The sequence below is a fragment of the Ostrea edulis genome, chromosome 2, assembly GCF_947568905.1.
Source record: "Ostrea edulis chromosome 2, xbOstEdul1.1, whole genome shotgun sequence".
Taxonomy (NCBI): domain Eukaryota; kingdom Metazoa; phylum Mollusca; class Bivalvia; order Ostreida; family Ostreidae; genus Ostrea; species Ostrea edulis.
The window spans coordinates 65,335,101-65,360,216 of record NC_079165.1 but is presented as its reverse complement, the minus strand read 5'-3'; the positions used below and the strand labels follow the sequence as shown (position 1 = coordinate 65,360,216).

Below are 25,116 nucleotides of genomic sequence, written 5' to 3'. Positions count from 1 at the left end.
ATATGCGACAATTGGAGAGGTATAACATTGTTATCCATACCAAGTAAAGTATTCCTTAGAATATTGTTAAATAGAATAGATGACTTAATCGACAAGAAATTGAGGGAAGAACAGTCTGGATTTAGACGAAACAGAGGATGTATTGACCATATATTTACAATCAGAAATATCATCGAACAAAGCTTAGAATGGCAAAGCAAAATCATCTTCAATTTCGTAGACTTCAAAAAAGCATTTGACAGCATTGATAGACATTACATGTGGAAAATACTTTCAGCATATGGACTACCAGACAAAATAGTAGCACTTGTCAAAGCGTTCTACAACAACTATGAATGCTGTGTTATCCACAACGGGAAACAATCTGATTGGTTTAATGTACACACTGGAGTGAGGCAAGGCTGTATTATATCTCTTCTTCTCTTTATCACGGCTATAGATTGGTGCATGAGATCTACCCTCGGAAATGAAAATACTGGAATAAGATGGACATTGGAATCATTTCTCGAAGACCTGGATTTTGCCGATGATGTATGTCTTATCTCTAGCAACAAACAACAAATGCAAAGAAAGACAGCACGACTAGAAACAACTGCACAGTATATTGGTTTGGACACAAATGCAACGAAGACAAAAGTATTGGCGATAAACAATACCTGTAATACACCCATAAGAATCCAGGATCATGACATCGAAGAAATAGACAACTTTACATACTTAGGAGCCATCATAAGTAAAGACAATGGAACATCAAAAGACATAACATCGAGAATTAGCAAGGCAAGATCAGCTTTTTGTCAGTTAAGACCTTTATGGAGATCTGGAAAAGTTTCCCTTAAAACTAAAGTAAAGATCTATAGCAGTAATATCAAGTCCATATTACTTTATGGAGCAGAGTGCTGGAAACTCGTTCAGAGCGACCCTAAGAAGCTGTCATCCTTCCATAACACCTGCCTTAGGAGAATCTGCAAAATCTATTGGCCGAAAAAGATCTCTAATAAAGACCTATGGAGTAAGACATCTCAAAAGAGCATCCAATTAGAAATTAAACAACGCAGATGGAGGTGGCTAGGGCACGCCATGAGAATGAACAAAGCATGCCCAGCAAATGTCGCTCTCAGATGGACTCCTAAAAGGAAAAGAAAGAGGGGAAGACCAAAAGAAACCTGGCGAAGAATGATAGATGGAGAGTTGAAAGAGATGGGACTAACCTGGAAAGAAGCAGAAAAGAAGGCAAGGGACAGACAAGTGTGGCGGGAGCTGATTTCAGCCTTATGTGCAGACATGCACGAAGAGGATTAAGTAAGTAAGTATATAGGAAAAATCTTTTAAAATCTTCTTCTCAAGAGTCATTGGGCCAAAGAAGTTCACATTTACATGAAAGCTTTCTGACATAATGTAGATTCAAGTTTGCAAAAACCATGGCCTCCAGGGGTAGGTTGGGGCCATAATAGGGACTAGGGTTTTACATGCAAATATATATATGGGAAGTCTTCTGATATGGACCAAGGTGACTCAGGTGAGCGATGTGGCTCATGGGCCTCTTGTTAAGTAGATGGTTACAAAGCTGGAATAAATTGACTCCATTAGTATCAAACAGGCATGATAGTTTGGGATCAAATTGTGGAATGCAATGACCATTCCTGACTGACAAGAATTTGATTGTTTCCCTATCCATTCTACTTCTTATCTTATTCATAGCTTTGGTATTTCCAGAAAAACGCCAAGAGGATCTAGGCAACGCGGAAGACCAAACTATTGAGATGAAAGGGAACATGATATGTCTTTCCGACGATTTTGGTAACAAGAATCTGCAGCAAGCATTCTTTATTTGTTCAACATTATTGGCTCCACAGTGAATAATGAGAAATTGAGGACTATCCTCTAATTTTAACAATGCGGAAAGTTCTCGGACAAGATCTTGTAGTTTCATGCCGCTATATCTCTGCCACCATGCAAATGGAAATATTTTGTAGATTGAGATCAAGCTCGCGAGTCTTGAAACCACATACATAGCTGTCTTTTTTATGATGGAGGATCCAACGAGTAAATCCACCTACGAGATCTCGAGATAACAAGCATGGCGGAGCAGATGAAAACTTTTGTGTGCTGTACATGCTATTTAATGAATAACACCTTTATTAGACATCCTCGAGCACAAAGTTGGTACTCCTTTTGGTGTCAACAACTTTTGGGACTAATACACGGAGCTTATTATCGGTTATTCATTAAATTATTTTGCACCATTGCAGAGATCCTATGGAAGTGTAGCCCTATCCCGAAAACGTCAGAATAAAAATATAGGATAGGACTACATTATTGCAGCTAATGAAACAGGTGTGAATGCCATTATCCAGATGATAGAATAACATCACTGTGAACGCCTTACATAGCAAGGGTAGTGGTTGTCTCTTTCATAAATGAATAGGAATTAATATGTTGTACGGTGTGTCCGTTGAGACGAGCGAAGCCTATTAAAATCTTGCTTATAGACATTTTATCCGCCTCTTCATTTAACGCGGGAAATATAACGAGGTGGGTGTAAACAGTTACATTGTGACGTCATATTAGGTGCAATTTTTTTTTTCTTCTTCTCTCAAACAAAGCAAAAACAAAATGTTTGAAGCTATGAGAAAGCTTGTCTGGAATTTAAAAACATTTATTGTACTTTCTAAACAATCTAATTATTTTAATTACGGGATTATCAATGAAGTATACCGCAGTGACGGCGATATTTTTTCAGAAGCATTATGGGTAATACTCATCTTTTTTCAGCTGATAAAGAGCAAATCACGTGACTCATATGTATAATCATTGGAGCGAGCTCGTCGCGTCGCTTTACGACGCGAGCTTCGCTCGCTATAATTGGTATCGAGGGAACGAGTCAAGGTAGTACATTGTTACAAATTGATAGCGAATCAAAGGTTATCCCTGAAACTGAGTAAACTTTGGACCTGATTTAGAAGGGTGTATTTTGGTCTGTATTAGAATGTTTGATTGGGAGTTGGATTTTAGCCTGATGCAACAAAGTATCAGGAAATTAATATACTTTGAGCAGTGACACTCTTGGTCAGTATGAATTGGCCTATACATAAGAAGGCGCGAAATGCTAATGTAAAGGCAGCTGTGAACAGTTTCATTTCCAATACGACAGGTATATACTGTTTATAATGTAGGAATAGTTCTTATCTAAGAGATCTAATGCTATGGGCAGCCGTGTGTCTTCATGATAAAGTGTTCTTTGCATACCCTGTATCAGCTTTCTAATGAAAAAGTAATCCTTTAAAGGGAAAGGTAACGCAAAATATTTTTACATGATAAATGATAGGATTAATCATATGATAAAGATTTGTCATACAATTCTGTTGATATATGGCCTAGATAAGCTTCAGGACTAATTTGAAACGTCAAAAATTGAAATTCCTGTGACCTATACAGGTTGCCATGATGTGTAACTCTTATGTATTTAAGATCAGAAAAATCAATAATTTTGACGTCACACCATCTGTTCCGGTTTTGATGAGATTCTAAGATCATCCACAGGTGCTTGGGTAATATTTCTAATGCATGTCAACAACGTCTTGCATACCCATAAAGTCCAAAATAATTCAAAATAAACCCTTTTAAAAAAAAAAATACCCTCACTGGTTATTATAACAGAACTTATAATAACCAGTGAGGGTATTTTTTTTAAAAGGGCTTATTTTGAATTACATGTATTTTGGACTTCATGGGTATGCAAGACTTTGTTGACATGCATAAGAAATATTTTCAACAACAAAAAATTAAATCAACTCATGTAGCTTATTCGGATGGGGGGGGGGGGGGGTCCTGAACCCAAGCACCTGTGAGATCATCAAAGATGTGCATGTGGTAGATCTTACGAATAAATAGGTTGATGCCTTCCTGGCAAGCAGTTAATTACACTAATGCGAAGGGGAGACGTGAAAAAAGTTGGAGGTTTTTTTCTCGAAATTCCCGACTCAACCAAGTCATTTAAAAAGACAAGTTGAGGTTCAAGACATTAGAATGAAGAAACGTATACCGTCTGCCTGCTCTGCAACTTGAGTGAATGTCTTCTTTCCTCAATTTCTTCTTGCGAAAGAGCAGTCTCAAATCTATACGGCTCCAAACTTAACTGTTTGTGACTTGTCATGTTTACAGTGCTTATGATGAAATAACCGGAATAGACGGTGTGACGTCATAAATTAAACTCCAATGGCCACTCTCTTAGTGGCGGGTAATTCAAAATACATGATTGATTAATATTGATTTAATTGTTAAGCAAGGATTTTTGTTGTTAAAGACTGTCAATGACGATATCAGTAAGTAATACTTTATTCATAAAAGCAACTATGTGGTTAGGGTTGCCTTTCCCTTTAAATTTCTTGTCAACACATCCACTGTAGGTTTTAGTTAATTGTAAACCTTGATTTATGAATTGCCTTCTCCTTTGGTGGTGTTGCATGCGTTACGCAGAAGAATTTAGCATGCTTTTTGGTCGTTTGTGTAAGTCACCTTGTTGCAATCATCATGTAACAATAGTTGGAATAAAGGCCAAATTGCAACATAGCATTTCTTAGCCTAAATTCATCATTACAAGACCTTGTCACAGTTATTACATGTAATATTGATTGATATAGATCAATATGTATTGTATGTACTTTTTATTCATTCTTTGTCATTTAACTGGTGAATAAATGACGCAATCACACAATGCTTTTTGTTTTCCTTCAGTAGTCCATGGAAAAGAAACAAACTTCAGAAAAGGTATTTCATATCACTTGTTTGTAAGAAATGTTATTAATGAAATACTGGTGACTATAAATCCCATTCTCTGTGAATCAATGCTTCCACATTGTCGGGTATTGCAATAATCCATCAAGTTTCAGCTTCGTAGATATTTTGTGACTTGTATCTTGGAAAAAAATATTTTGTTTTAAGTGTAAACTAATTTTCACTAGATTGGTGTTTAAAATTCTATAGCATCATTTACATAACACAAAAATGATGCGTAATTCTTTCAACTAAAGTAAAATAACAAATAAAACAACAATTCTCAATATATAATGTGCAACAGGTGTTAAAAGAAAAACAAACATCCGATTTATAATGGAAAATAATAGCAAAAACATGAAATTGACAGTCCTGCAAGAGTACCAGACGTCTATATTTAACACACACTCTTAATATGTTTCATTTCCACACATCAACTTCCACTGATTTGGGTAAATCCTCTTCGTAGTTTTTAGGAAATGGGTGTGTAGATGCTGGGTTTGGCTCCTTGTCTCTCGTGGATTGTAGACAGTGTTTTGAATTGTGAATTACTTCCTCAATGGCATTGTTCTGGCTGACTTCTGTAATATCTGTGTTTGATGTTTCTGTTTTACAAATATACATCAAATTCGATAATCTTTAAAAATGTCAAGTTTTTACAACAACTAAAAGTATAGATTTTCAAAAGTTTAACAATGAAATAAAAACAAAATTATGTTTCATTTTTAAAACTGATACCAACCTTTTGTTCCCTTTATCTTTTTCTTTTGCAGTGTTTGTAGTCTTTTCTTTCTAACTCTAAAACAAAAAAGTGAAACTATATTCAACGAACACTTCCCTTTAATTACAAGATCTCGGAATATGGTAGAAACCAAACATACGTGGTGGTAAGCAATCCTTTCATGGACTCTGGTGTATACGTGAAGAAAAAATAAATAGAAAGAACTCCCATAATTCCCAGTAAAACACTCATGCATGTCAACCACAGTGTGTTCCACGACGAAGCGATGAATTCAACAGGCTTTTCTGTAGTCGATGTGGTTGTCGTATTTAGCTGCAAGATTTAAAATGTAAACTTGTTTTAGACAAAATTGGAAATGCATTTTAAATGTCAAATATGAATTATTTTTTAAGGTTTCAGATTTTATTCTGGTCTTGATCAATGATTAATGAATCTAATATTGACTGAAAATTAATGCATTTTGTGTGTAGAGATAACTCCTAAACTCCCGCGCTTTTTCAGCTTGCTTAAGAGCCGATGTTCAGACACCGTTGAAACGTATCATTTATATCAGTTTGTAGGAATCTTCAATTACCGATGATCAAAGAATGCAAACATCATATACCTCATAAAACACGATACGAATTTTAACCGTTCCCTGCTTTCCTCCAATATCCACTGCAGACAAATTGAGGTCAAGCGTGTCTCCTATAACGAAATCCGTCAATTCCTTATTGACAAACAGGGCTCCATCAGATGTCACATCAAAATATTCAAAGTTATATGACGACATATCGAGTCTATACGTGACATCACCATAGCTAGATATATCTGCATCTGTAGCTGTGACATTTACCAGAACTGTTCCCGTTGTTTCGTATGGAGTGATGTAAACAGGCACTTCTGACAAATCAAACGTAGGAGTATTATCGTTAATGTCTAAAATATTGATCACTAGAGAGGTGGTACAGGATAACGAGCCGGAGTCGGTGGCTGTCACTTTACAGTTGTAGCTAGAAGTCTTTTCTGTGTCAAGGTCATACGAATAAAAATAGGACACCCTTCCTGAATTAGTATTGATGGAGAATCTCCACGACTCTACTCCACAGCTCAGTTTGTAGGTATGAGAGGAACCGGCATCTTCGTCAAGTATCACAAACCCTGCGTCCGAAAATAGACCACCTGCCTATAAAAATGTAACAGTGTATATATTTAGTGCAAACGATGAAGATAACGAATATTAATGAATCTCATAAATCCTATAAAGAATACGAAATCGAGATCAGGGCAAAAACGAACCCCTGAAAACACCAGAAATGGGATCAGGTGTCCAGGATCAGAAACCATACCCTGTTGACCGGTCGTACCTGCAGTGAGCCCTCTATTTAGATCAGTAAGCAGAGTAATCCGTGGTCAAAATTAGTGTGGAAAAAACGGCCTAACAATATAGGTATGAAACACGTCATATAGCATTCCAACTCATGGCAGGTTGTGTTTGCAAATAAGATTATTATCACGACCATAGAATTTGCTAGCTGTGCCTTTAAACACGAGACGTTTGAAACCTCTGTAACATTAACTTATTTGTCAGTAGTCTGCCTTGGATTAAAAATTAGACCACAAATATAGAATATAACATGAACGATATCAATTATTATTTCTAACAAAAATACCATACGCTTAAGCAGTCACCCTAAAATAAAAATCCTAAGTGAAAATTAATCACTTCTAGACCCATTCCCATAATTAGAGGTCAACTCATGGGATATATATTTCATAATTTCGATATGCGTATCATTGTTCATTTTTATGAAGAAGTAAAAATGACATTTTTTAATTATCGAAACATTTTTTCAAGGTTTGGGTGCAATCAAAAGGGCGAGTGACCATGAATTTCAAACTCATTCATCCTCTCATTCAAACTTATACAAAATTGATTAGGATTTAATGTTTGGTAGATTCAGAGGAGTTAATTATTAAGTTTGTTGGAGAACACAAAGAATGAACACAAGTAAAGAATGACACCAGAAATATGGGTAAGAGATGAAGAAAGAATAGGATCTTAAACAAAGAACAAAGGATTAACTAGATTCCCTACAAAAGATGGGTCAAGGAGCACAGTAATGGCAAACAAATAGAGATTGATTGATTGACGTTTTCCGCCACAATCAACAAATTTTCAGTTAAATGATGGCGCCAGGTTTTTATTGGTGGAAGAGAGAATCCAGATACAATGTACCTCGGAAGAGACCACCGACCTTCTGAAAGTAAACTGGAAAACTTTCTCACTTACCGGCGCGAGCGGGATTCGAACCCGCACCGACCAGAGGCGAGAGGCCGTGTAAATTTGAGCGCGATGCTCTAAGCCCTCAGCCACGGAGGCGAAATAAAGAAAAGTAGCAAAATAGACAGAAGGTAGATTTAAAACGAGACAGAATGAAGAAACGTTAGGAAAACATGTGCCCTGACAGGAAAGAACTTGTACCAGTAAAATATAAACACGATATGATCATGGCCAGTGCTATAGAGTAAAGGGCTAGATTATTCAAAAACTTGTACGTGAGAAGAAAAAATCTCTCGCTGTGACCTTCAATTCGACTTTTAGATATATCGATGACGTTTTGTCTATTAACAATGATAGCTTTCATTCATATGTCGATTTGATATATCCCTGTGAGCTCGAAATAATGGACACCACAGAGTCGTCCACTTCTGCTTCATACTTAGATATTTTATTGAAAGTAGACATTAACGGCAAACTAACAACTCAACTGTATGGCAAACGGGATGATTTCAGCTTCTCCATCGTCAACTTCCCACATTTATGTAGCAATATTCCATTATCACCTGCATATGGTGTTTATATATCTCAACTGATTCGATATGCAAGAGCTTGTTCTGGGTATAGTCAGTTTTTAAATCGAGGTAAGCTACTGACAAACAAGTTGATGGTACAGGGATTTCAACAGTCTCGATTGAAGTCAGCATTTCGCAAATTCTATGGTCGTTATAACGATCTAGTTCGTCAATACAACCTCGCATTGGGTCAAATGCTGTCTGACGTGTTTCATACCGATTGTTAAGCCGTTCTTGGCACACTGATTTTGACTGCGGATAACTCCGTTTAGCTGATCAGGTTATAGGGCGCACGGCGGGTGTGACCGGTCAACAGGGGATGCTTACTCCTCCTAGGCACCTGATCCCACCTCTGGTGTGTCCAGGGGTCCGTGTTTGCCCAACTATTTATTTTGTATTGCTTGTAGGAATTATGAGATTGATCACTGTTCGTTATCTTCATCTTGCATTAGAGCACTTTAATGAAGTTCGAAAATCCACCGAAACCATCAACTACATGCAAAGAAAACCAATCTTCATATCAAACACCAAGACAGAATTTAGGAAAAAAGAGAAAATCTACCAATTTCCAGGTAGATGTAGAGAACATAAAAGAAATAAAAGGTTACTTGCCTGGAAAACATAGTACGTAGAGATTGTGGAAGATGACGAGATCAAGAGTTAAATCAATAAAGCTGGATTCACTATAAGAACAACGTGGAAGTCAAACGCACGTTGCTATCGAAACAAAAGAATTGTTAAAAATATTGCTGAAATAGTTCTTCTATACGACTCGGAAACATCGAGGGTAACTAACACCACAATTGCCTATTTGACATGGCATTTATCTTACCGATCCTTCATCAGCAGTAACCGAGTACTGATTCTGATGGAACGAGCACTGTTCATTTTCGTCGGCAATAGAGACAGTCATGGTGGCCGTAGAGGTATCTTTACCATCTGTTGCTGTGATAATCAGCTTATATTGTTTAGAAGGAACCGTTTCATAATCAAGTATTGTAGAACTTGTCATCACCTCCCCATCTGTAAATCAAAATTACAAAAACGAGAAACGAAAAATAAAACATTGAATTTTCATTGCTTTTCCATATTCCATAAATCTAGTAAATCAAACGAAATTCCTTTTAAATCATGCTGAGATCGTTGCCATCTAAAAATGAGAGTTCAATTACGTATACAAAATGAAACTATAAAACAAAAATCAAATCTTATCCAGATTGTTTAATCCTTCCTTTTCTTCAACTGGTTGTTCAAATAATGGTTGAAATATAATTCATAAATTACTTGTCTCGTTTATTGTAAAATAAGATGATCCAGTTGTTGGATTAAATCCCACATCATATTGCAATGTACTCCCTAGATCTAGGTCGTTAACGGCCACTTTGTACAGAGTAATTCCTAGTGGCGAATTTTCCGGCACATTCCAAGTTCCGCTGATGGGCAAATTGCCGAAGAGAGGAACGTCATTGACGTCTGGAATGAAGAGCGCTTCCATACTCATATAACAGAGAAAAGGTACACCGGTGTCAATTTTAATGCAACTTAGACTGAATGGGACATTGCATTAAATCAACATTTTAGTATGGCAGCTTATCAGATCTACAAAAACGAGAGTGGGTACGCAGGACTCATTTGCATATCTGTTGACAGGTTTACTCAAAAACACTATGTGTATATTTCATCAAAGGCTATTGTCTGGATTAATATCCGAATTTCACTTAAAAAGTTACATGTATCTTTTTATTGATTAAGTGTATGGTGTTCTACACCAAGTTTTAAATATCGTGATGGTCTCTTGAAAAAGTTCAGAAAGCAAACACGTAAAATTAGAGAGTGAATTTTTTTTTTCAATTTTGTTGTGTGACACATTTTTCATAAAGGATTTGCTGTTTGGACAAGTAGTGACTCCTTTTGATGGACATGATTGTTTAATCCAGTATCTAATGCATGTATATAAAATAAAGCAATACACCTCTTTCAAATTTTAGGACTAAACAGTTATTCCAATCAGTAGTTGATTAAGAGATATTGATTCAAAATTATTTTAATTACATTCCTTATAGTGTCTAGATACCCTTTTGTATCCATTCTGTTTGTGATTTTGAAACTACCAATATTAGTTGGACTGTGAGTACTACGAAAGGGAACCATGCATAAGAAAATGCAATTAATTAAACTGGTGTTAGACATCTATTGGTTACAATAAGATATATGTTCGACATTAAGAGGTCTCCAAACACACTTTTGTTCACAACGATATTCAACTGTGTGTAACTGATTCTATATAAATGAAGTACTTACTTTGTAAGTGGACAGCCAGAACCCGAGCTGGTATCGTTGTACGAGGGTCAGCCACAGTTATAGACAGATCATACCCCGCCTGGAATACTTCTGCCAAATCCCTAGTCACCTGTATATCGCCATCTTTGTAAAAAGATTCCGTAGACTGTATATCTATACATGCACTGTCAATAAGCGTGATCGAATTACACACCATTTGTTCAAATTAGCCTATTTCGCATAATTAGAAAATTAGTCATCTCCGCTATATTCAGTTAGCAAACACAAATTTTAAAAGCTAGTATGTAAGATCGATAAAAATGTACAGCGGCATCCTTGATAAGCATATTAGCATTCCTATCAAACGTATAGCAGCATAATTATCAAGCGTATGCGAGCATTTTTATCCAGCATATAACGATATCTTTATCAAGAATATCGCGGTATCTCCATTAAGAGTATTGAGACATCTTTATTACATTGTAAGTGTATGCGGCATCTTTATTAAGTGTACATCTTCATTCTTTACTTCAAAAAAGCAGTTCAAATGACTTAAAAACTTTTGTTTTGTTATATAGAATTATTATGACCATGTGGGCTAAAATTCAAAGAATAAAGTTATAATATGGAGTACGATTCAATACAGACTGGAAGCCATATACTGAATATAAATCGATTCAAGTGAAATACGAGGGCTGTTCGATATGTAATGTGTATTGTACGATATCTCAAAAGCATTCGACTCAAATAGTAAAATGAACATTACATCCCTTCAAAGTATTCTCCGCGGTTTGAAATACATAATTTCAATCTCTGAATCCATTTCTGAAATGCGTCACGGTACGCTGATTTAGGTAGACCTCTGAGGCACTGACTGATGGCTGAGCCAAGGGCTTGTCGGGACTTCTACCGACGACCAGATAAGAACTTTTTAAGTTTTGTAAAAAGGAAAAGGTCGAATGGAGTAGCAAGACGGTAACCTTCTCCGACTTCAAATATTGCTTCACAAACTCAGATGTATGTCGACAGGGGATGCTTACTCCTCCTAGGCACCTGATCCCACCTCTGGTATATCCGGGGGTCCGTGTTTGTCCAACTTTCTGTTTAGGAGTTATGAGATTGATCATCATTCGTTGTCTTCGCCTTTCATGTCATTGTCGGATACCCACGGCTGATCTCGTCTTCTAGTCATCAGTGATGAGTAGAAGACGAGATCAGCCGTGGGTATTCGACGATGCTTTCATGTATGTGATGGAGCATTATCATGAAGTAGACGAACATGCCTAAATACTGACACAGGGCGTTGTTTATGATAATATTTCTTGAGCTTTTTAATATAACATCTCGGTAATACCGACCATTTAACACTTTTGCCCATCGGCAACGAAATTTGTACGACTATACCATCACATGAGAAGAATATGCAATAAAGAACCTTCTTTGTGCTTATGGTTCTTTTGGCAACTACAAGCCTTCTACCGTGTTTAGTTAGTCATATTTTGTTTCCCATTTTTCTTACTGGTTCGAAATAGTAAACCCATGTTTGCAAACAATGTTTGCAAATTTTCTTTGATTGAATTTTGGAAACATTTTGAGCAATTGCTTAGCGGTTTGTACTCGTATCCATTTTTGGTCATCTGCCAATATATACGGTATCCATCTGGCAGAAATCTTTCGTACTTTCAAAATACTCTTCAAAATGATATGCACCCGCAATAGCGATATGCCAACAGCTTTTGTATTATCACGAATCGTGTATCTGCCATCACTTTCAATTATTTCTCTGACTTTTTCTCTGACTTTTGAGACATTTGCCTTGCCTATTACAGTCACAGGTCGGCAATATTTTGCTGCATCTTTGACGGACTCTTTGCTAGTCAGACATTTCTTTCTCCACCTACGAACTGTTTCATAAGATACCTTATCAGACCCATAAACTTCCCCTAATTCAGTAAAAATCTACAATACCGAATGATCGAGTTTTGTACGAACTTTTATATAAGCTCTAATTTTTTCAATATTCTCAACTCGTTTCCCAAACATTTTTAATACAGTGGTCAACGACTGGCTCTATTGAAATGACTATAAGTTTAAAACTATGTGGAGCTGAAGGCTTGTGTTTATACCGTTGGAAAGGTATTGAATAGAGCTATTCAAGAGTATCATTATCCACGAAATCGTTCAAAGTGTTATCGCGCTGTGGTACAATACATATTACATATTTAACAACCCTCGTATCTCAAAGTTCATCAAGTAACTGAAGAAAGCAACTCACAGTTCAATATTTGGAAGGGAGCGTTGCTAGGACTCAAAGTAAATGTTAACGTGTCGTTTTCCTCGTCATGAGTGACGACAGTAAACACTACGTCACCCGAATGTATCGTGGAGACGTCCAAAATGACGTCAGCTTGAATAAAATAGATAACAATTAGTGCAGAAAGGACTTTTACTCATCACAATTGGCAAATTTGTTTCGGGTTAATTACACATTTCAATCCATTTCATATTGTATTAATATTGAAATAGAGGAATTATTAATATTATATTCCACCACAATTTTATCCAATGATTTTGTTCAATTCCATTTACTAATAGCATGCTGCCTACAAGAAAGCCATTAGATGACCGGTCGACAGGAGATGCTTACTCCTCCTAGGCACCTGATCCCATCTCTGGTGTGCCCAGGGGTCCGTGTTTGCACAACTATCTATTTTGTATTGCTTATGGGATTTATGAGATTGATCATGCACTGTTCGTTATCTTCACTTTTCATTACTAGTATTGTACATTAAAATGAGACTTTCGAGGAAAGTCGAAGTTAAGCAAACTACTACTTCAAGTGATCCATATTGAATTAACTGACAATATTCTTTATTTGGCTACCTTCGAAAATACTTTGTCCTCATTTGAATCTATTTGAAAAGTTTGGGTAGGAAGGTAGGCAAAATAGGAAGTACTTTTACTTTAAGCTATGGGAACGTTACAGAGATTCAAATCTACCTACCGGTAAATAAATTTTAATAAAATCCACCCAAAAATCTCGTGGAAATTTTGCGTTAAAAATGGTCGGTTCAGTGAGATGAATTTCAGCCGGTCGAGTAAAAGAAAACAAACAATATTAATATCGAATTATGAAAATTGCAACATTACCTGGAAGATTTTTAATGACAGGTGGAGAATTTTTCTGTATGTTCACAAAGAAGTCCCCGGAGTCAGACCCTCCAGTTGCATCGGAACAGGAAACCGATATTTTGTATTGTTTGACAGTATCAAAACTGAAGTTAGGATTTGGCAAGGAAAATATTCCATAATCTAGAATAAGATTTTTGAAATGAAAAGTTCACTGTAAGCATGTTGAATACATTTTATTTCTTTATATAAAACCATTTCAAAATGAGTATACCTGAAGTCCCTTGGATCACTTGAACTTCGAATGGTGCGTTTGATGGTGATGTGGATGACTTAACACAAATGATGAAGTCAGACTGACGGTCAAATGCTCTTATAGTAAATAGGCGCACACGGTCCTTTGCATCTTCATGTAACAGATAGCTGTCTGGCAAATTAGTGATAACCGGAGGCTGAAATATTCATTTGTACATATATCAGTCATTGGGGACTTTAATTTAAAATACAACCAAAATTAACTTGCTTTGAACCACTTTTAAAGTTAAAACATGTTCAAAATCTTACCGTGTTGACTACTTCGATAGTTCCAGTCGCCTCAATTGAGTTTTGACATGAGTCCGTAGCCCTGAGGGATAGCGAGTAAGTCCCCAGCGACAAGTCAGACTCGGTGACAATGTATCCTGTAATTAAAAAAGATAACTATATTCAGTTACATATCTTAATGGAAAGACTCTTTATCTTAGAATTTTATGTATTACTTTTAACGCTACTAAGAGATATCTCCTATGATAATGACGTCAAACCGTTGTTATAGTTGAGGTGGGTGACTGCAGTTGTTGGGGAAATGGTGATAGTTTCCCGTTTATCGGCGTCCCAGACACTGACGGCATACACCCGGCTCCCTATCATAGTATTGTCATATACCGTACTCGTCAGCCCCATGTTCACAAAGTAAGGAGAGCCACCTGGTATACAAATCGACAAATTGACAAATGTACAGTAAGTTAATAATTTTCTTTCTCTTTCTATCTCACTCATTACAATTTTCACAGAATAGGTTTCATGAGCTGCAAGAGTTCATAAAATTTTGGGAGTGATCTGCAGTCTAAAGAAGTTGTAAACAGAGACATACAGGCAGGGAAAAACTTTGTTGGGAGTTTGCAGTCTGTGAATGCTGTTGTTTCCATAGGCGATCATTGCATAGGAATATCTAATAGCATAGTTACTTTTGATAACCTTTACAATAATACGGAAGAAAAATGTATTCTGTTTAACTTAACGAAATGGAAAATCTTCATTTTTTGACAAGTAGGAATATTTGTTACTGACCTAATATCCTATACAATTGATTTCGAAAAATATTTGATATTATGTATTTTCATACAAATTATATATATGCCTTATATAAAATAATATTATAATAAAATACATTCAATCCAATGGGCCCCTGGCACCATTGGTGAGAATTAAGAGGGAGTATCCGAGGATATTTTATCCCAAATAGTATGTATACTTTTTAATAAATGATGAAATTATAAAAAAAAAACAAATAATAATAATATCCTATACAATGTATATGATAAGCAAATCCGAATTCAATTCATAGTGACCAAGTTTATATTGTTGTGAACGTGTATCCATGTACTATCTCATGTTATAACGAAATCAAATTCCCATTTTATTTCACAAAAGTTGATGAATTAAACAAATGGATCTAGTTATCCTTAAGCTGCATTCTAATAATTACAAACTGATAAAAGGTGAAGATAACGAATAGTGATCAATTTGATAACACCTATAAGGAATACAAAATCAAGAGTTGAGCAAACTCGGACCCCTGGATATACAAGAGGTGGTATCAAATGCCTAGGTGGAGTAAGCATCCCCTGTCGACCGGTCACACCAGTACACACTGATCAGACTTTCTCTTCGTCAAGGAATACGACGCTTGTCTTTCCCTATCGGCAAGACTCCGAATAGACTTCAATTCATATCAAAAGAACAAAGACGTTGTGGTGGTCAGAAAATATAAATCGTACTCACTGTCCGCTGTTGACACTTTGATGGCGTATGAAATATCGTTAGTATACCCCACAGAGGTCCAGGAGAACGTGCTCCCCTCATACATAGTCACACCAGCGGCTAACGTCCCGACTCTAATGTTATCAGGATAATCTAAATTCCCGGAGGAGAAGGATACCACCGGGTCTACCGGACAGAACCTGTATGATGTAAAAGTGGCGTGTATTTGCAACTGGTTTACAAAATATGATATATATATATATATATATATATATATATATATATATGAACTGTCTTTGCTGTTGTGGTCTCTGGTCCCAAAATTAGAATAAACTTATCGCATATGTATTTGTATTATCCTAAATACTTTCAAGAATCAAAATTTTCAGCATTGCATTGTTTATATTCTTCCTTCTTCATTCTTTTATTTAGTGGTACACGTATTTTAAAGACAAGAGAACGATCTTAGAATGTAATATTTTCACCAACCACCCAATTAGATCCCCACTTTGTGTTGTGATTCTGTCAAACTCGGGAACTTGGTAAGTGTGAGTTATTCCAGTAGCTCCGGCTAATAATAGTTATAATGAAAGTTATATGTACATATGGTCACTTAGACTTTCGGCATGAACATACTCGGAATACATCAAGATTTATACCTACCTGGTACAGTATAACTGTTTTTGCCAAGCAGTGTGTAAGTGGTTCCATCCTTTCGCCAAACCTGGAAGTTGATTTCTCCTGCTCTGCCAGCGTGGAAAGTCCACGTCTTTATAACACCGCAACAAGTCAATCTTAGTGATGCGTCTTCAATCAAAACAATCTGTCCTGGACGTAAAAAATACTTTGTTGGATTTGCAAAGCTTATTCGTAGTATGAATCGATGGTGTGTTTTTTAAAAAAGCCATGGATTAGAATTTTTTAGTGTTAGCCATATACATGTATTGGCACACATACTTTGAGCTGTGTTCGTCGATGACGTAGTAGAAATAGAGTGAACGTAATCCCTGCTACCACAAACTGAAATATAATGACTTATGATTCAGAGTATTGAATGATATAACGCAAGAACGAATGTCTTAATTTTGGAAGTAGCCCATCGCTATGAATTTATAAGTTACACGAATATGCAAGCAATGCTCCCATGGAAGTGTAACGATCGTTAAAAAAAGTAAAAACCAATATAACTTTTATCTAACAAGTTACACTTACTGAAGCAGTCCAGAGTGTTACAGTTGACAGTTTCTGTGTCTGTATACGGGCCAGGGTACCCGCAGGTGTTGCCTCCATTATGGGGGGAGGGATTGTCACATTCTCTTGACCGTGTCTTCGTACCCCCGCCACAAGTGACTGAACATGAATTCCACGTATCCCATGTTCCCCATTCCCCGTGTCCTAAAGTCAAGAAAATAAACGATCAGATTACGAAAACCAACAAAATAATTATTGAAAGAGTAACATGCACTCAATATCAGAACGAGAATCTACTAGATAACGTATGAACTTTCATTATCCTGTTGTCTATCAGTGGACTAATTAACAGTGTTTGTTTGTTTCTACTTAATTTCTCTGTGAATGTAACAGTTTAAACATTGATAGTTTTAACCTGTTCATGGCACTGCACTTTTGCTTCGAATGTGTTGTATCGAAATAGCTGTATATTATCATAAACTACAACACTGTGGTTCTAAGTAGATTTTTATTGGATAATAAATCTGTTATTTTATGTATCTCAGGAAAAGAGTCAAAACTCTTGTCACTTGGAGGTGTGGTCGACCTCATGAACTATTGCCCTCAGCAATTGAACTCAGATAATAGTTCATGAAGTCTTCTTCACCAGTGCGGAGCATTACTTTTGACTATTTCCCCAAGATACATAATACAACTGTATACCATAAAACGCATAAAAGATACAAACTGCGAAAAACACAATTCACTATTCAGTAGCGTAATATATTACACGTGTACATACGGGGACATCCTACAGACAAGCAGTCACTGGACTCGCTGGAGGAACCAGAACATCCCGCGGGTCGATTACAGGTCCTGGTTCTGGTCAGCGTCTGGCTGGTACAGGTCGTGGGGCAGGTCCAGGAACTCCAGGAAGTCCAGATATCTGCACGAGATCAACAGTAACATCTTACCGATTGATACAACGACCATTACTTACAGAAATGATGATATCATGGAGTCTTTCACATGATCAACTGCGGGACTTCGCGGAAAAGGAGCTTATCATTCTTTCAGTATTACATGTAGCTATGCCTTCGGATTCAACCCATTTCCCGTTGTTTTTACTCAGCGCATGAAATCTTTATTCAAACTCTGAAAAGCTAAATATCACAAACCTGGTATTTATACAAATGATGACAATGGTTTATCATCGGATTTTGAGCAATGTAAATTTACAATTTATATTATACAACTATGAAAAATAAATTTGCGGTTTTACTTAAGAGTAGAGAGAAAAAATTCAGATCTTTGTTAATTGATGGAATGTCTCGGTTTCATTCGGGGTACGTGTTTTTACATTAATGCACAAATTTCCAATATATGTATAATGTCATGATATCCTAGTCTAGCTAAAAATTATTCCAACAAAGTTTTCAATAAGTACTGTGCACATAATGTGTCTTGAAATTGTCCCACGGATAATAATGCAGAGGAAATTCTTTCTGATTATATAATGAGAATAACAATTTTCATCTACATAATTTTCAAACCTTTTATTCTAACTAATCCTAGACAATACTTTCTCAGAATATGCAGATGAAAGGTGAAGATAACGAAGTGATCAATCTCATAACTCCTATAATCAATACAAAATAGATAGTTGGCAAACACGGACCCCTGGACACACCAGAGGTGGGATCAGGTGCCTAGGAGGAGTAAGCATCCCCTGTCGACCGGTCACACCCGCCGTGAGCCCTATATTCCGATCGGGTAAACGGAGTTATCCGTAGTCAAAATCAATGTGCCAGGAACGGCCTAACAATCGGTATGAAACACGTCAGAAAGCACTTGACCTAATGATAGGTTGTATTGACGAACAGATATAATTTTTAAAAAAAAAATGTTCATTTACCCTTATGAGGAATAAAATTTGAGGCAAATATGCTTAAATCCAAAGTTCAGTGTGAGAACTCTACAATTACGTTTAGACACAATCGTAAAAAAGAAAGACAATGCTTCATAATTACTCCCCACTGTGAAATGGGGAGGTGGTGTTTTTGGACTGTTCCATGAACCTCTTTGTCCGCCCAACTTGGTGGAGGTAAATTTCATAGTGAAGTACTAGTACTTGAAAGCAACACATTTGTTCCGTAGACCACCTTCAATCATCGTTTCGTTCTTACAAATGAAAACGGAGTATATCTCCAGAAAGAACACTACATTATATTAAAGATATATACAATACTGATCAAAAAACAAAACGCATAGCACGATAAGACATGAAAAATATTTAATGATTCTTTATTGATAATTCAAAAATAATGTAAACGTTGGGTTAATAATCAAAGTATCACAACTACTAATGATAATTACAGTCATTAACAGTTCAAGGTCATCCAAGTTCGATATCTAGTGTATCCCATGCGCACCAATGACTGCCTAACAACACCTTCTCATGAACGCAATTAAGTCTCTAAAAACTATCTAGGGATGTTGTTCCATTCTAACTGCAGAGCTTGGACCAGTTATTGCAGAACCTGAGGCTGCGGTTGTTATTGGCGGATGCACCTATCCAGTTCGTCCCATGCATGTTCAGTATGGTTCAAATCTCTTGATTTGGATGGACAAGGAAAAACCTGGATATTGTATCTTTGCATAACATCATGCGTTGAACGAGCAGTATGTGGTCTGGTGGTGTCATGTTGGAATACTGCTCCATGATGCTGCATTATTGAAACCACGAGTGGGTGTATGACTTAATTAGTATACCGTTGAGCCGTCAAAGTATCCTGTATGGGAGCCAATGTTGGCCTGTCTGTATAAGATATTGCTGCCCACATCATAACACTACCCCTCCAAACCAGTCAGCTGCCTGGATGCAATTTTGCGCAAAACGTTTATTTGTGGCGCCTGAACACTTTTAAGTATTTCACCAGGCTGTAGTAAAAATCGAGATTCACTGCTGAACCAAACTGACCGCCATTGTTGTCGTAGCCATACTCTATGACTCTGACACCATTGAAGTCGGTTCCGGCAATGTTGCAGAGTCAGAACATTGCCACGAACAGGTCTGCGCGCTCTAATCCCAGCATCCCGCAGTCGATTGCGAACAGTATGATCTGACATTCTACGAATCCCAGGAATGGCAGATGCTCTAAATGACGCTGTTGTAAATCGTTGACGAAGATGACGCAATCGGATGAAGAGATCCTGTGCGGCTGACATCACGCGTGGTCTACCTGCTCTATGACTATCATTTGTTGTACCATGCTGTTGATGTCTGCTCCAAAGACGAGCTATGGTGCGTTGTGTAACATTGAAACCTCTTGCAACTGAAGACTGTAACACACCTGCTTCCAGTCGTCCTATTGCGTTTCTGCATTGAGCATCATTCAGACGCGGCATTTCTCAAAAAAGCGGTTACAGTTAAATAGAACGCAATCAAATATCGAGAACCCGTGTATCTGAGAACCTACTGGTGCCTGAATCACGTGCATTAGGGATTTACAAATATCAAGAGTTACAGAGTTTATGAAAACACGTTTTATTGTCCTCAAATTCTGTAGAATATCTCTCCGGTAAACAATAGAGTTAGATGCAACAAGGAGTAATCGCCTATTCATTCTGGAAAAAATAATTTCAAAAAATTCTGCGAAAAATTACTACTATACGGTATTTTTTTCAAACAAACTTCAATATCTTCGAAGAGAAACGAAATCATGATGCAGAGAGACTCACCCCCAGTAGAACATCCGAAGAAGATTCGAGTTTTGGGGTTCAACAGATAAATATGTGTATAATATTTTTTCCATATCACAACCAGGTGCGTAACTATGATCTTATTATTGTATTATGTACTTAATTACATTTGTCAGCAAAATTAAGAAATAATTTTGAATGGATTGACTTTATACATAATGATATGTTTTATCTATGTTTTATCTATGTTTTGTGTACATTTTCCATAAGATAAAATCCGTAGCTGAATCAAATAAAACAAAGACTCAGTAATAACATGAACCACAGTACAAAACAAAACTTGAAAAGCAGCGATTTTGATATCGAAATAAACCGGTGTTTAAAAACCATGAAATTAAGTGAAAGTTACAATGTTTCCCAAAGTACAAGGAAAATGGTTACCTGTACACGATTCCTGCCAAACCAGGTCTTTGTGGGCCCCTACACACGGATCGTGACCGAGCCAGCTGTTTGTTGCCTGGATGGTACAGCTACTGACGTAGTTACAATTTGTGTTGAGAGCACTTGTTGCATCCCAAATACAACTTCCCTCGAAGTACCTAGCGTTACTGAACGTCAAGAACTGGACAGCAGAACAGGATCTACTACTGCTGTCACCCTCGGTAATTGTGTACCCCCCTAGAAATACGAAAATCGCTGTATTTCTTGAATTAAAGTAAATTTTAATATTTCATGTAATATTCAGTAAATCACGAAATGGGAATAAACTTACCAGAAATATCGACAGAAATCAAAATGCTAAATATCCATAGGCAAAAGTAATTTCTTTTACACATATCCATGTCCGATAGGCATGCCGATAATTTTAAATGCCCGTAAAATTTTAAACGGCTTTCTTTTCTTGAGAGGTCTGACAATTGTAATTTTACAATCGTTTTACATAAATGAAATATGATATGTGTAGTTTTGCGCACGAGTTCATATTGTTCTACTGACTCTACATTTTAAAAAATCTGCACTTATTTGTCCTTATCCATAATTTCTTGTACTGTGTTTCGCGAGGTCATTGTATTCATTATTGTATAATATTCATCATTTCGACTTTAAAGTTAAGAAATCTTTTTTTAAATAAAAGAAATCTAATGAATAAATGAACGTCATTTTTATGCATTTCGTTTGTACCCGAATATTTCACACGTGAAATTCCCGTGGTTCGTTTTCATACACGTGAATAATTAGTATATGAGTTTATTGTGGTGACCTCTTTTACAATGCCTCACCTGATACGCATCTTCCAAAGCCTACAGAATCATTCTAAGTTCTGAGACTGAATTAGTTTAAAGCCTACAGAATCATTCTAAGTTCTGAGACTGAATTAGTTTAAAAAGCTATCAACTTTCACTGAATCAAATGCCAGAAAACAATTGCATTTGGAAGAAAATAGTGGAAGGTTATTTTATAAAATATAGTGAGGCGACACCCTAATTTAAACGTTGGTTGATGATGTTAGCAACTCCTGCGCACAATTTGATGTAAATATTGACTTGGGGAAATTGACAGATTAAGCACTGAATAAACCGTTTAACACGACTTTGTACATTCAGTCTCGAGCACATCGATATGTCCATCAGTATTCATGCTCGTTGACGTCTGCAATGTTCACGTAACTAATACTTTAAAAATATGCATTATGTAGTACAGATGTTCGATTGACACCAAACCAAATGCATCTGGTTAAAACAATTATACACTGCAACAATACAAGGCATGTCTGATATCCGTATGAATACACACATGCGACAATTATCTCAGAAAGTGCAAACAGACACAAGCAATATGTGTTTATAAATTTTATTTGGCGATAAAGGGCACGGCTGATTAAAGTATCAAAAGCAAACAAATCAAGTTCAAATTGTGGGCTGCCTCACACAAATGGCAAACCCCATAAGCATCATATCAATGTCAACATCAATTAGGGATGACCTTGACCCTGGGAGATGCAGAGGTCAAGGTCGAGATTCAAACACATCAAACAAACATGGCCTTAAGCCTGGGAGGAGCAGAAATCAAGGCCGAATTTTCAAATCAAATGTCATATATTTCACATGTATATAATAAGCCGCTCGTTGGGCAATGAGCTCATAAGTCACACCAAAGTCATTGTTTCTGTATCAGTCGCACCGACATTTATTTGGGAGTGTAACCTGAAAGATAAAGCAAGCACAAGCAGTATCCTGGTTTCAGAAGAAAAACCAAAGACAACAGAACAGTTCTGGGTGGGTGGGTTTGGGTTTTGAAAATTCAGATATTAAATACGTCAAATTCTTATGAAATAGGGGAACACCAACCTGTGTGTAGCAGTTATAAATGGAAAAGGTTGATTTAATCCGGGGCACTTAATTCATATATGCCCAAGGGAAGTAATTGTAGAGCAATGAAAGACAACTCAAATGGTTTGCAGCCTTCGATAACAGCATCTTATGTGAACATGCGTATCACATAGATGCCAATTTATATCAGGCGGACAACAGTTGTACGAAATTTCGGACCATACATAGATTTAATGAATGGATAATTTATGATTCAGCTACCCTGGCTACAGTGTCCTTTTCTTACTATTAAACTGATTCACATATATTGTAATGTATCTTTGATATTTATGATTTGAATATCAATATGAATTGTTATCAATTGTATGTGATTTATACACAGACAATGTAGTGTCGAAAATATTCTAAAATCTAACTTATATTGGAAAATTTAGTAATTCATATTAAAAAAATTGTGAATCATATATTCGAATCTATCATGGATTTTCCATGAATACAATTCACGCGATTTCAAGATTTTCACATATATTACAAGATTTCAAATTTATATATACTTCTTTTCAAAAGTTCAACGTCACCATAATGGTTACTATGATCTGTAAATACATGTATATTAACCATGGTGTCTTGGTGCATGCTTCCACTGTTCGGTTCAGTTCATTTCACCCAAACCATGGAATGGTACATGAGGTATATGAAACGAGTTTACATATACATGTATACAATATTATACTCCAACTGTCCTTTTAAAAGACGAAATTCTTCAAAATCATGCTCCAGTTTTAGACACATTTACAGTAAAATCCTCTTCAATGTTGACGGATGAATACGAGTTACCGTACCTATACTGGATTCCTAAGTTTTACAAAAACCCTTGCCTTAGATCCAGTAAATGTTCTACCAAGCCTCTATCTCTGCTCCTTACGACAATATTAACAGCTGTGAAGGTGAAACTTCAATCTTCACCTTTTCAAACGTATTGTGCAACAACATATGCCAGAAGTGGTGTAAATCAAATGTGGATTCTAAAAACTTCTAAAGAATTTCTAGTAAATTTGAAATCACAAAACCTTTCTCAAATCAACATCAAAACATATGACTTTTCAACACGATCATTCCTCGCGATAAATTAAAGACTAGATTTTTTGACATTATAGACAGTTGCTTCTTCAACAAAATATTCATATCTAGTGATCAGTTATTTAAAAAAATACTTTGATAAACACCACTCTGATTCTACGCACAAGTACTCTGAAGTTGATATCAAAAATAGGCTCGAGGTCCTCATTGACAATATCTTCGAGGTCTTTGTGATAAGGTATTCCACCAATCTGTTGGAATTCCAATGCGCACGAATTATGCTCATTTGTTAGCTGAACTCTTTTTAAATTCTTATGAGGCAGAATCTACATGAGAAGAGAAAATCTCTAGCTGTGTGTCCCGTGGGGAACCGGGTTAGAATAGGTCCTCAGTACCCTTTGCTTCTCGTCAGAGTCGACTAAATGGGGCAGTCCTTCGGATGAGACCGCTGCCTAAATTTTGCAGTCCTTCACCGGCAATGTCTCCATATGAGTGAAAGATTCTCGAGAGGGACATTAAACATATACAACCAATCAATCTAGCTGTGACTTCTAAACTCGACATTTAGATATATCGACGACGTTTTATCTATTAACAATAATCATTTCATTCATATGTCGATTCGATATATCCCAGTGAACTCGGGGGAAAAAAAGACACCAGTCTTCCAATCCTGCTTCGTACTTAGATATTTTGGTGAATATAGATGTTCACGGCTAACAACTGAACTTTATGATAAACGGGATGATTTCAGCTTCCCATATCTATGTAACACTATTCACCTGCACATGGTGTTTATATGTCTCTCAACTGATTCGATACGCAAAAGCTTGTTCTGTGTATGATGAATTTTTAAATTGACGCAGGTTACTGACAAAAAAGTTAATTTTACTGCGGTTTTAAGTCTCGTTTAAAGTCAGCATTTCGCAAATAACAATATAGTTTGCCAATACAACATGTCATTGGGTCAAATGTCATCTGACTGTATCATACCATTTGTAATGCCGTTCTTTACACACCGAGTTTGACTACGGATTACTCCGTTTACCT

The 25,116-nt window shown here is 36.5% G+C and overlaps 2 protein-coding genes across 3 annotated transcripts; one reads left to right on the top strand and one right to left on the bottom strand.

The window, feature by feature from the left end:
* The first annotated feature begins 258 nt into the window (after window positions 1-258).
* Window positions 259-1,302, top strand: LOC130051481 (uncharacterized). Its single transcript, XM_056153432.1, has one exon. It carries the CDS (start codon window positions 259-261, stop codon window positions 1,300-1,302), a length of 1,044 nt encoding a protein of 347 aa, XP_056009407.1.
* Window positions 1,303-5,052: 3,750 nt separating this feature from the next.
* LOC130052324 (protocadherin-9-like) lies at window positions 5,053-21,552 on the bottom strand. Of its 2 annotated transcripts, XM_056156823.1 has the most exons (20): window positions 21,429-21,552; window positions 21,098-21,334; window positions 17,757-17,900; window positions 16,997-17,179; window positions 16,742-16,804; window positions 16,448-16,612; window positions 16,274-16,355; window positions 15,806-15,984; window positions 14,566-14,727; window positions 14,327-14,442; window positions 14,037-14,214; window positions 13,784-13,945; window positions 12,909-13,040; window positions 10,655-10,777; window positions 9,638-9,826; window positions 9,186-9,376; window positions 6,123-6,683; window positions 5,658-5,830; window positions 5,519-5,574; window positions 5,053-5,381 (listed from the first exon to the last, which is right to left on the bottom strand). In XM_056156823.1, exons 1-20 carry the CDS (start codon window positions 21,496-21,498, stop codon window positions 5,197-5,199), a joined length of 3,351 nt encoding a protein of 1,116 aa, XP_056012798.1. In that variant the 5' UTR covers window positions 21,499-21,552; the 3' UTR covers window positions 5,053-5,196. The 2 variants fall into 2 exon arrangements, with proteins under 2 accessions (XP_056012798.1, XP_056012799.1); XM_056156824.1 differs by lacking the exon at window positions 9,638-9,826.
* Window positions 21,553-25,116: the final 3,564 nt, after the last annotated feature.